The sequence below is a fragment of the Halichoerus grypus genome, chromosome 5, assembly GCF_964656455.1.
Source record: "Halichoerus grypus chromosome 5, mHalGry1.hap1.1, whole genome shotgun sequence".
In the NCBI taxonomy this organism is placed as follows: Eukaryota; Metazoa; Chordata; class Mammalia; order Carnivora; family Phocidae; genus Halichoerus; species Halichoerus grypus.
In genome coordinates, this window is record NC_135716.1 from 19,268,605 (window position 1) to 19,281,196 (window position 12,592).

The window sequence follows — 12,592 nt, forward strand, 5'->3', positions numbered from 1 at the left end:
TAGTATTCTAATATTTTTAACTGCTCAAAAAAATATTTAAAAGTCGCACTGTAATAATATTTTATACTTTTTGAAAGATTTACATAACAATAAGAATTTAAGATTCTTTAGATGCTAAAGACCTAAATTTGACAAAGATCCTAAAGACATATAAATTCAATGGAAATGAGAGTGTTTATGAAAACTTCTGTTCCAGTATATGGACATTTTATTTAGCTAGCAAAAAAAGGATCTGGAAAAGTTCCATATAATATTACGTAGTGTTTAAAGTTATAGGTTACAGAAACAGTGTTTAAGGGGCCAGCGCAGGCAGAAAGTAGTGCGAGAAGGAAGGAAGACCTACAGCAAGAAACACCCTCTTCGATAAAGCAGTTCCTCTACTTAATCTATTGGACAGACCACTAGTGTTCCATGGCTTAACAACTTGACAATCCATCGTGCTAATGCACTGTATATTAGCACAGAAAGCAAGAAATTGTGTTTTTTCTAAGTCATTTCTTTTTTTATTTTATTTTTTTTCAAGATTTTATTTATTTGACAGAGACACAGCGAGAGAGGGAACACAAGCAGAGGGAGTGGCAGAGGGAGAAGCAGACTTCCCGCGGAGCAAGGAGCCTGATGCGGGGCTCGATCCCAGGACCCTGCGATCATGACCTGAGCTGAAGGCAGACGTTCAATGGCTGAGCCACCCAGGCGCCTCCTAAGTCATTTCTTTTTATAACTTATAAGCATAATCATAACTGCTCACAATAAAAATAAAATTCCTGACACAAAGGAATTAATCTATGATCTATGCAGAAAGCTACTTAAAAACAGGAAAGACTAATTTGAAAAAAAAAGATTAGGGACTAACACGCTTTCTGTCAAGAGACTATTTTTATGCACTGTAACAGATCACCTTTTTTGCGGATAAAGGCAGTTCAGATCTTTTGATCTCCTTTTCAGTCGAGATACTTCAGTTCGGAGCTCGCTTTGTAAGGCTTCTCCATCAGGGACACTTCCAGGCTCTGACAAGACGGCAGGTGATGGAAGAGGGCTCAACACAGTGGGTACCGGAAAACTTTCTCTGGTGCAGGTGGTTTGGGTTTCGTAACGGATAAGACGAGACTGAAGTTCAGAAAATCCCCCATCTCTTTCTAATGCTTTTCGGTCATCCAAGCAATATCTAAATAAGAGAAAGACCATCAAAATCACAGGCTCCACGACAGCAACAGACTTTTCCCTGCCAATGAGGAAACAGCAAAACACTTACTGGAAAACCTCTTACTTAACTTCCTAATAATTGTTGGAGGGTTGAGTGAATGGCCGACTTCCCTCACAAGTTCAGTTTTTTTCTAGCCTGCTAGATGACACGGCAAAAGATTAAAAAATTTGAAGTACGATCTGATTCCTCTTTGACTATTTCTGGGCAACAGATTAAGTTAATCCTCTGGCTTATTTTCAAAATAATAGAGTTGCTGTTTTAATACTCTTAAATCCCTACCAACCTCTGATTCCTCAGTATGGCTGATATGTAACAATGTGAAATGCTGACTTCTGTTAGAAAGGGCAAGTTTATTTTCAACAAAAAGATGAAAAGGGTATGAAGGTATATTCTAACTGGTTCACCAAACACAGCTCAGAACATTTTGAATTTTTCTTTGAAACTCCCTTCCCCCATTACTGCTGATTGACGGATTTTTCTTCAAACACTTCGGCTGTCCCTGTGTATCTGGTTTCTAGCTAAATCTGACTCAAGGAATCAAGATGTCAGCTCAGGGGGCGCCTGGGCGGCTCAGATGGTTAAGCCTCTGCCTTTGGCTCAGGTCATGATCCCAGGGTCCTGGGATCGAGTCCCACATCCGGCTCCGTGCTCAGCGGAGAGCCTGCTTCTCCCTCTCCCTCTGCAACTCCCCCTGCTCATGCTCTCTCTCTCTTTATCTGTCTCAAATGAATAAGAAAAAAAAATCTTAAAAAAAAAAAGACGTTAGCTCAGTGAATGCTTCTGGACTTAAAGAAATCCCATGTTGTTAAGTACAACAAAGAAGCATCTCAGGAAAATCACCTATGAGATATGTGACCTTGTACAACTCTTCACCTTCTCCTCGTCCACAGCTGCATCAGGGAAACACAAACGGCTTCACAAATGTGATGGGAGGACTATCAAAATTAAACCCTTTCTCTGTTAGCTGTCTTCTTGGCTTGTAAAATTCTAAGATGCTCCCTAAAATCAGCACTTTGGGTCCAAAAGCTTTTAGTTCAACTCCCAAGGAGCATATCATTACCCTAATATCTGAGTGCCTGGTGGAAGATTTAGGGACTTTGTCTTTCCCTTGTGACACTTTCATATTTGATTTCTAAGAGCTGGAATCCCTGGACTTAAATCTGGCTCCACCACTGAGGAGCTGTTTGAACTTGGCCAAATTACTTAACTTTATCTATGCTTCTGCTGGCCTCCTCTGCAAAATGAGATTTATAGCAGTCATTTCCAAGAGCTACTGTGAGGATTCCTTACGTGTTCCTTGGGTACGTGTAGGCACTCAGAAGCGGTGCCTAGAACATGCAAGCAAAGCAGTCTATAAATGCATGCTGCTGTTGTTATTGTTATTATTATTATTAGCAGGTTTATTTTCTACCACAGCAAATCTTATAGTATGCACATTATTTAAAAAGCTGTCCAGGTGATTCTAAAGCATAGCTAGGACTGAAAAATCTCCGATTTAATCCAGCAGTTTAATTTAACAGGGGAGAACACTGAGCTCCTAAGTCAGAATGTGAAGTGGTGACAAAACAGTAACTAGAACCTAGGTCTCCCAGTTCTGTAACATTCTTGCTCTAGTCTGTTATTTAATAAAACACAGTTCATTAAAAACCAGCAGTAACTCTAAGGATTACTGATGAGTCCTATTTCTCTCCTGGGCAACGACAGAATCGAAAATAAAATCAAGTACCATGAATGTTAAGGTTCTAGGCAAGAGGCAATGTAATGCCTGATGAGCCTATAGAAAATTTTTTGAGAAAAAAAGATACAGTCTGATTCCAAATGAATATATTTTTCTACTCTGAGATTTTGAATCTAACATGCAGATATTTTCCTTCCAGTTTTAATATCTCTTGATCACAGCTGTTCATAAAGTCATTCCTTCAACTGAATTATGTGTACTGTGCCTGTTGACTTTGCCATTTAAAATGTCTTCAAATGATTGAACTATGATCTGGCACTGAAGCAAAAAGTACTTTGTAAATAATAAAGGAACAGAAACAGAGAGGCAGGGTACATATTTGATATTAGTCAAGTAAATATCCATAGTTGGATGAATGACTATACTTCCATATTTTCTTGCAAAACAATAACCAAATGCTTTATGCATCCAAAGAAAAAATATCTTCAAGAAGATGAAACTATTTTTGTTTGGTAACTACATAATAGGCAAGATACTTCCTAGCACACACCAATGTCAATGAAGGCAGGAGAACCTGCCAAATCTCTTGGAATAGACGAAACAAATTTGAAACCAACAGAAGGCTGGTGTGGCCACCCATCACAATTTGACAGCAGAGTTTAATTTGTTGTTAAAGAAAACACTGCATCTTATAATCAATGGTATCTAACACTCCAGGGTAAAATACGTGAAAAAACAAACAAGCCAACAGTGGAGATATTTCATTTTGTCTTAAGAAAATACTGATTTGTACTTGAGCAGTCTATATATGTTTTTTCCAAATATTCTTTATGTCTGGGTATAGGAAGAGCTCAAGGATTCCAAAGACTTATAGCAACATGAGGAAGAGAGAACTCTCCTGTCAGCTTCATAATTACTTTGACATCCTACTAGAATTTTGTTCCAAGTAGATCCATTATCTCTGTTGAACATAGATCTTCCTGAAAAAACCATGTTCCTGGATTCACTGTGCTCACCTCCTACAACCTTCTTAGTTTGATCTCAATGCCCCCAGGTTAAGGAGCATAAATTTAGAGTAAAGAAAACGGAGTCACTGAAAGATTTATTTGTTTATAGGGGTAGGGAGTTGCTATTGCTCATTTTAAAGTCCTCCAATTCTTTCTTCAACTGTTTTTCCACACACAGACAGAAGTGTAATGTTATTGTATGTAATTCCTTGTTATTGCTGAGGAGTATTGCTTTGGATACATATACGAGTTTATTTATCTACTCTGTTGACATACACCTAGGCTGTTTGCTGTTTAGGGCTATTATGGATAAAACTGCTCCGTATGATCTTCTTCAAATCTTCCTGTGGAGTTGTGTTTTCATTTCTCTTAGGAAAATGCCTAGTATTGGAACTGCTGAACCATAGGATCTGAGTATGTTTAGTTCTTTTCTGGAGTAGAGATATCATTTCATACTCCCACAAGCAAGGTGCTCAGTTCTAACTGTTCCAGGTACTTGTCACTATTTATCAGTCTTCAATTTTAGCCATTTTGGTGACTGTATACAGAATTTTATGGATGTACTATAATGTATTTAACCAAGCCCCTACAGTTAGACATTTACAATGTTTCTTGTTTTAAATAACATTATGGAAAATACCCTTGCATAATAGCTTTCAGTGTATACCACTTTTTTTCATCAAGATAAATTAATCAATCTGATGTTATAAACATTTGCATGGGTTTGGTAAATTAATGAATAGCCCTCCAGGCAGGTTGTAGCAACTTATACTTCTATGAGCTGGCTTACTCATTCATGTTCCTTCACCACTAACATGACTTCATAAGTGAAAAGTATCCTCACTGTTGTTTCAATTTACATTAAGAATGCAAATTAAAAAGCAAATTTTAAAAAGTTGATAAAAACAACTTGTCATGTGTATCAGTCATTTGTATTTCCTCTTTGGTAAGCAAATGGTCCCAGATTTTGCCAGCTTTTTCATATTTTATTTTCTTATTGATTTGTAAGCTATCTTTTTTTTTTTTAAGATTTATTTTATTTATTTATTTGTTTGAGAGAGAGCAAGCAAGGAGGGCGCGTGAGCAGGGGAAGGAGCAGAGGGCAATCTCAAGTGGACTCCGGTGCTGACTGTGGAGCTGACGCTGGGCTCAATCTCATGAGCCTGAGACCCTGACCGGAGCTGAAATCAAGAGTCAGATGCTTAACCCACTGAGCCACCCAGGGGCCCCAGCATTCTTTAATTATAAAAGAACACACCTTCAAATTTATGTTAAAAAATATTTTCCTCAGCTTAATCCTTAGTTTAAGGATTTCTTTTGCTTCTGTTGATTATTGACATTGCTGTTTTAAAACTAGGACAAATCTATCATTCTTTTCTTTTTTGGTTTCTTCCTCAGTTAGAATGAATAAAAAAGTCTTCCCTACACTTAGAACAGATTTTCCCCTAAATTTTATACTAGTCCTTTCCTTTCACAGTTTTTCACTTTTAATTCTGCATATATCTGCGATTTATTTTGATATTTGGTGTGAACTAAGAATCATTTTAAATTAATTTATTTTTATTTGCATATTTAATCATATTCTCACTACTGTCCACTGAATATTTCATCTTTTGCCCTCTGATTTGAAATTTTTCCTCTATTAGATCAAATTCCTATGTATATTGGCTTTTTTCCTTGGATTTCCTATTTTGTTCCAGTCCTACACTGTAATTATAATAGCTTTATAATAAAATTTTCTGGTTATATGATAAAATTAATCTCATTCTTTAAGTAAAAAGAAGGAGGCTTCTTTACCAGATAAATTATAGAATTATTTCACCCAAAGGTTCAAAGTTGTTAAAAATTATATTAAATATTTATATTTCTTCCAAAAGAACTAATGCCTTTGGAATATGGAATCTGTCACAGGGAAACAAGGCATGTTTCCGCCAAGTAATCAACGTCGTTTTTATGTCCCTTAATATAGGTTATTTGCAATTTTTTCCATTCTACATTTCTTCCAAAAATACTTCTAATATTTATGGTTTTATTGCTATTTTGAATGAGATCTTTTCTCAGAGTGTTTAAAATTGGAAATGGCTGGTTTAGAGGTAAACTAGGCTTTTTATACATATTTTATCACTGGTCACTTTTCCAAGTTTACTACTTCTAATAATCTTTCAGGTCTCTTCTCTGCAAAACAAAAAATAAAAACAAAAAAATACTTCTATGGTCTCCTTTTCAATACTCTTTTAAAGAGTTTATAACTCTTTTAAGCTCTCTAGTTTTCCTTATTTTAACTGACTAGCCAAAACAATGATTAAAACAGAAACATTCAGCACAATGGGTAAAAAAGAAAAAGCAGTGATAGCAGGTATCTTTTAAAGTCTTGCATCTGACTTTAATGGGGAATTTAATTCTGATGCTTGAAAATAAAATAACTGAATATTTTGCCTCTAGTGTCAAACTTACACACAAACTCTTTAAATGAAATAAATCTTATTTAAACATAGCAAGGAAACTAAACATTCCTAGAATGACTTGTTGGGTGGCCTTCCATACCTTCCATATTTTCTCAATTGTACCACCATTTATCCAATGTGCCCAAGCTAGAAACCCTAAAGAAATTCTTGTCATCTCCTTCTTTCTCATCTCCAACATCTAGCTGGTCTAAGGTTCTTTAGATAGCTATTAGTTTGTATTCTCTTTCCTATTTTTCACTGCCTTGATAGCATTTTAGTCCTTCAACATCTGCTTGAAATACTTCAACTCAATTTATCAAAAGCCAATGAGATTTCTTTCAATGGCACAAACCCAAGCATATAATTTCATGGTTTAAAATTAAAGGTTTTTTACTCCTCAAAAATAAAGATCAATCTCCCTCCCATGTCACTAGTGACCTTCATGACTTCATGATTTGGTCTTATTATAGTACAATACGTTTATCACTCTTATTCAAAAATAAAAATCTAGGGGCACCTGGGTGGCTCAGTCGGTTAAGCGTCAGCCTTTAGCTCAGGTCATGATTCTAGGGTCCTGGGATTGAGCCCAGGGGCAGAAGTCTGCTTCTCCCTCTGCCCCTCCCCTCTGCTCATGTGAGCCCTCTCTCTCTCAAATAAATAAATAAAATAAAATAAAATCTTTAAAAAATAAAAATAAATAAAAATAAAAAATGAAAAATAAAACAATAGAAATGTAGTTTATCTTCCTAAAATCTGTAACTCTGTACTTTGTTCCTCCCCCAGACATTGCCTTTTCTGCCAGGTACACTCTATTCATTCTTTCAAAGTTAGTTCAGATTTCCTCTTTGAAACAATCTCAAATAGTTCCTGGCATTTAATTCTTCCATCCACCAGGCAGATATCTGTATTTTAACACTATTTATACTCTACTAAAATTATGTGTTTTCTTTCTCCCCCATAATAGTATATGCTTCTTAAGGGCAGAAATAATTGTCCTTTGTATCTTTAGCCTCTGAGTGAATGACTATCCGTATTTTTAAAGTTTACATGAAATAAAGATTAAGTTCACAAGCCAATCAAAATAGGATGTTTCAGGCAAAATATTTTACAAAATGAATCGCCAAGGTCTTGAAAATCTATCATAAAATATTTTATCACCATCACTGAATTTCTCATCCTTGTGAAAATGGTAGATGTGCACATAACCTCAGAAACTGCTAATCCCTTTATACAAGAGAATTCTTTGAAATTTTATTCAAGCTGGTCAATTAAAATTCTAGAAAAATTTACAAATAATTAACATATTACAAATGGGAACACATTTCATCTAATAGTTTCTGAGTAATTACAATGTAATTAGTGACCAGGAAATATTAATGTAACCAGTAGTATAAATACACATTTGTAACATAGGGATGAAAATAATTTTGATTAAAACATCTGGTAATAATAGAATATTTAAATGCTTCAAAACTGATCAACCATCAAATGACTTTTTTTTTTTTACAATAGAAGTCAAATTCTTATTTGTGTACACACTGCTTTGTTTTCTGAGATTTTTTGATATACTTTCTCTTTGGCTTTATATCTTCATCATTTTATTACAGATACTCTTCACACTCACAAAAGAAAAGCCTCACCAGCAACACGCAGAAGAGTAAAGTGTAAATAAAAACTTACTCAATCCCATGATAATGACACACTGAGGCTTTTTCAAAAGGTAAACCCTGAAGTTTCCGAGGACTAAGTTCCGGTGTCAGAATGAAAGTCTTTTCCCTAAAACAAGAAATTTTTCATTTGTATTTAAAGTTTATTTAGTGAAAAAGAGAAAGTTCAAGAAAGCATCTAAAAGACGAAATCTGACTTCCTTCTCTGTAAGTGAATCTTATATGGGATAAAAATTATGTAACATCAGAAAGCATAAGAAAGAAATCAAATAAGGTTAAACCTAAGTGGGTTCTGTCACTTACATTTTCTGTGCCTCAAGTTCCTGAAGTTATGATGTTATTCATTTCACAAAACTATTCTGAGAAATGGATAAATCAAGAATGAAAAATGATTTGTAGTGGAAATTCAAGAAGCAGCATTATTCCCGAAGGATTCTTTTTCTTGGTGTAGTGAACTAATGTTTATGCATTTAGTTAAGTTCTTTTTTGCAGGGAAATAATTAAAGTCAATTCAAATCTTTTGGTAACAAAAGTATTTACTTCCTACTATAACACATGAAGGATCCAGATTTTTCTTTGCCTGGGAATGTAGGCATCTTGACACCTACTCTAAGAGTTAGCAACCTGTTAAATATCAAAGGATATGGAGACTGCTGACTTCCATTATGCTTTTGAAGTAGATTTCCAATCAGCAGGTATGTGAGAACTAATCATATGGTGAGCTTACGTAAAATATTCATGCTCAACCCCTTCCTTACCCAGACCTGCAGGGGTATATCAAAATCTCAGGAAGAAAAAGGTCACTGTAATTAGGTTAAGCTCTCCTGCTTATTCTAAGAGGTGTCTACTCCCCGCAACCCTCACCTTTCTCTTCCTGAGTTGAGAGGCACTGTTCTAATGCACTGGATCATGTTCCTGAAGTTCAGAACAGGTCAGATGGGAATGGGAGAAAAATGCAATGGTGCTTTTACATAGTTAATAGAATGAAATACCAGGGGCCTCAATTCAGAAGACTTGGAAACGGTATATAGAAAGGCAAGCAGATAGTATAGTTCCATGAATAAGTGTGCTCTCACATTTTTTGCCCTATGGCTTTAATAATGAAAACTGCCCACTTGCCACTGAAAATTATTGAGGGTACTATAATAAGCATTTGAAATTATTACATTAAAATGTAAGGCATACGCTAAGTATGAACCTTAGAAAACAGAATTTATATTCTAATGCATCCATTTGAAGTGTTTCACAAAAAAATAACACTAATTAATTGCAATGACCCCAGTATTTTGATGACTCACTATTAAAATGCATAATTTCCTAATATAAAATGATTTAGGCACCTAGCATTTCACTTCTTTCCCTTACCTGGGTGTCTTGCATTTCTTATTTCAACACTCTCAGCAACTTTATGTATTTTTCTTTAGATTTACTCACAACCTATTCTTTCCAAAGGAAACGTTTTAATTAATATGTATTTTGTCAATGTTTAATATTTCTTTGGTATACACACAGGAGTCATACCTGCACTTTCTTGAACATTTCAATAGCTCCTTACATAGGTAGACATTTTAATAAGAGCCCAAAGGTTCTTGATTCATTGTTAGGAAAGCTCATTCTTCAACTTCAATGTTGATAAAAGATTATTGGGTAATGATGTCATTCTTTACTAACACGAAGGAACTGTATCAAATTTCCCTAAATAAAATACCTATAAATTACAGAAAAAATAGTATCTCCCCTACAAGTGTATCTCCTAACATTGCATCTAGAAAGACACTCTGTTCAAAAAGAGTACAACCTATATAACTCAGTTTTGGCAAATCTGTTCAACTTTGTCAGTTCACACCTAATGATCTGGAAGGACAATAATCTGATAGCTAAATAGATGAAAAATGTGTATATACTTCTTCACTGTCTTGATTCCCATAAAAAAGATTACCAATCTCTCAAAGCTATGAGGAAAGAAAAATTACACAACTTTTATGTCATTAAGATCATTAAGTCATTAAAACCCATAATTAAGATCCTCAAGCTTTCAAAGTTGCTCCTTCTCTCTCTCTCTCTAGTGAACATTCACATGAAGGCAATATGTCCAGGATTATTTTTGATATACAACTACCTTCAAATAAATCCCTTCCAAAGTATACCTTTAAAATGAATATTTGCCAAAACAAGTTTTGTAGAAGTGATTAAAATGATCTATAATTTTTAAGGTTCTCTGGGAGGTCTTCAAAATAATGGATTAACAATTAAGATGGGATAGTGATCAAATGATTCAAATCTCACAAGTAACTGACATCACAGTTTTACCTGTAATTAAGTCAACTTCAGCAACATCTGGTATTTATTAACTAGTAACTTAGTGGAAGTTGTCTTGGAAGTCAAATTAGCAGTAAACTATTCATATAGACACTGAGTACTCAGTAATATTATAGTTTCAAAAGCATTTTTATTAAACTTTTCCGTTCTCTTCCGTTGAAAGGCTGTGCTTTTTGCTAATATTAGGCCTGACATGACAATGTCACGACAGGTCATGGCAAAATCAGAACTAGAGAATAATGTAGAAAAATAATTTTAAAAATTTGCAAGCCAAATTATAATTTTTCCTTAAATAGCACTGTCCTTTGTATACAAAGTAGAAGCTACTGACCTCTGTAGGGAATAAACTGAGGTTGCTCTTGCTTTTATTATCCTTGTTTTCCTTATATTCAATAACACAAAATAATAGGACATTCGGCTAAGGTAAAATGTGAGGATTAAGTCCAACTGATAAACATTGGGATCAAACATGTGAATTTTGCCCAAGCAGCATAGGGCATCGATTAACTAAGGAAATGAGATGCAATGTGTTTTAAAATGATTTTTAAAAAATTAATTGGCAATTGTAAGTTTATAACTTACCCCTTTTGGATCTGTAAAGGCTGAAGATCTCCAATTGGTAACCCATCTGAGGTAAAGAATTTTAGTAATTCTTTAGCATCCAATAATGTGATCGAGTCCCGTGGACCCTCTTTGTGACCCAGCAACTGTTCAGATGAACGAGGTAATGAACCAGTTCTGAGAAAATAATGTTATGTAGATTATTAAAAGCGGGTTAGAATTCACTATAGTCAGGAAAAGGTGATATGAGCAGAAACCAGAACAACAGACAAAGAAAACTACAGAACTATATATTTAGGAAAGAAAATAAAGTAAAATCTTTGTGAATCATTTAGTATAAAAGTATATTTTTAAAAATCTGTAGGTCACAGTGAAATTTGTAGTTAACCATGTCAATAATGCTACTATTTAACTAAAATAAACATAATTATATTCTTTATAAATGGCATGAGGAGCACCTGGGTGGCTCAGTTGGTTGAGCATCCAAATCTTGATTTAGGCCAAGGTCATGATTTCAGGGTCATGGGATCAAAGCCCCGCGTAGGGCTCCACACTGAGTGGGGAGTCTGCTTGAGATTCTCTCTCTCCCTCTGCCTCTCACCCCTGCTCTCTCTCTAAAATAAATCTTTTAAAAAAATAAATGATGGCATGATTATTTAGTAGTGTGAAGTTATCAATTTTATAAAATTTAAATCTAAGTGTTTTTGTACGTTCTGAAACCCCATAATCTCATAAATTTTGATGGTAGAGACTATATGAACTTGAAAGATTTTCTATGAACTTCAAAGATTACTTGAAGCACAACCATGAAATGAGACAGTAATCAAAAATCTCTCCCAAGGTCTCTCCTAGCCATGATTATAACATTATGAATAAGCACTGGATCATTATTATACCTGAAATATATACAGGAGTTCATACTTCTCAAACTACTTTAGATACAATATGTTCTTAATCCTCACAAATTTCCTTGACAAAGACAGAACAAGTCTTATCTCAAAATGAACACCTGAAAATAAGTACTTTCTAAAGTGAAAGTCAGCATACCCAACCTAGAAAAGAATTATTACTAATTTCAGATAAAGATACTACCACACATTAGTTTGTATTACAAGCCCAGGGTGACACAGCCATTTAAAATGACAGAACCAGACTGACTCTGAATTAGGTACTATTTCTATCTACACTCTCCCTCTGTAAACCCAAAAAGCTCACAGGAAGCTTAAAAACTGGAAAAAGGAAAATACTTTACTTTCAGAGAATGGTAATGGTTTTATCAAGCACTGAGTCAGACCATGCTATTGCTCTGTCACCAAAGCTTAAATAAACTCTTTTAATACCTGCGCAGAAAATTAATTTCATGACTTTCTATTAATACTATTTCCTGATTATTTAATCACTCCAATCAAGCATACTTATTGGTGATTATATGATTAAAATGTTGACATTATAGTTTTAGACTTCTATTTCTATAAAGATCAAAAATGTACCAGGAGTGTGTCCCTTTCCCCTCCTGTCCCCTTTATTTTTAAATTGAAAATATAAATCTAATAAAAATAGTCAAACAAGAAAACACTCAAATGTTTTCTCTGAACTTCATACTCCAAGAGGGTAGGAACTACATTATGAGTTTAATTTAATTTCTATATAGCTATTCTCTAATTGTGATTCACAAAGGTTTCTTAATGAATATTACTCCTAATCATTTTATA

General features: G+C 34.5%; 1 protein-coding gene across 1 annotated transcript in view; it reads right to left on the minus strand.

Annotated features, from left to right (window-relative positions):
* Positions 1 to 12,592, minus strand: part of MTBP (MDM2 binding protein) — a 71,370-nt gene that overhangs the window by 6,623 nt on the left and 52,155 nt on the right. The window contains exons 16-18 of the mRNA XM_036068663.2: positions 10,902 to 11,057; positions 8,014 to 8,109; positions 899 to 1,165 (exon numbers count right to left, since the gene is read on the minus strand). Coding sequence (XP_035924556.1) covers positions 899 to 1,165; positions 8,014 to 8,109; positions 10,902 to 11,057 — 519 coding nt within the window. The remainder of the gene's footprint in view (positions 1 to 898; positions 1,166 to 8,013; positions 8,110 to 10,901; positions 11,058 to 12,592) is intronic.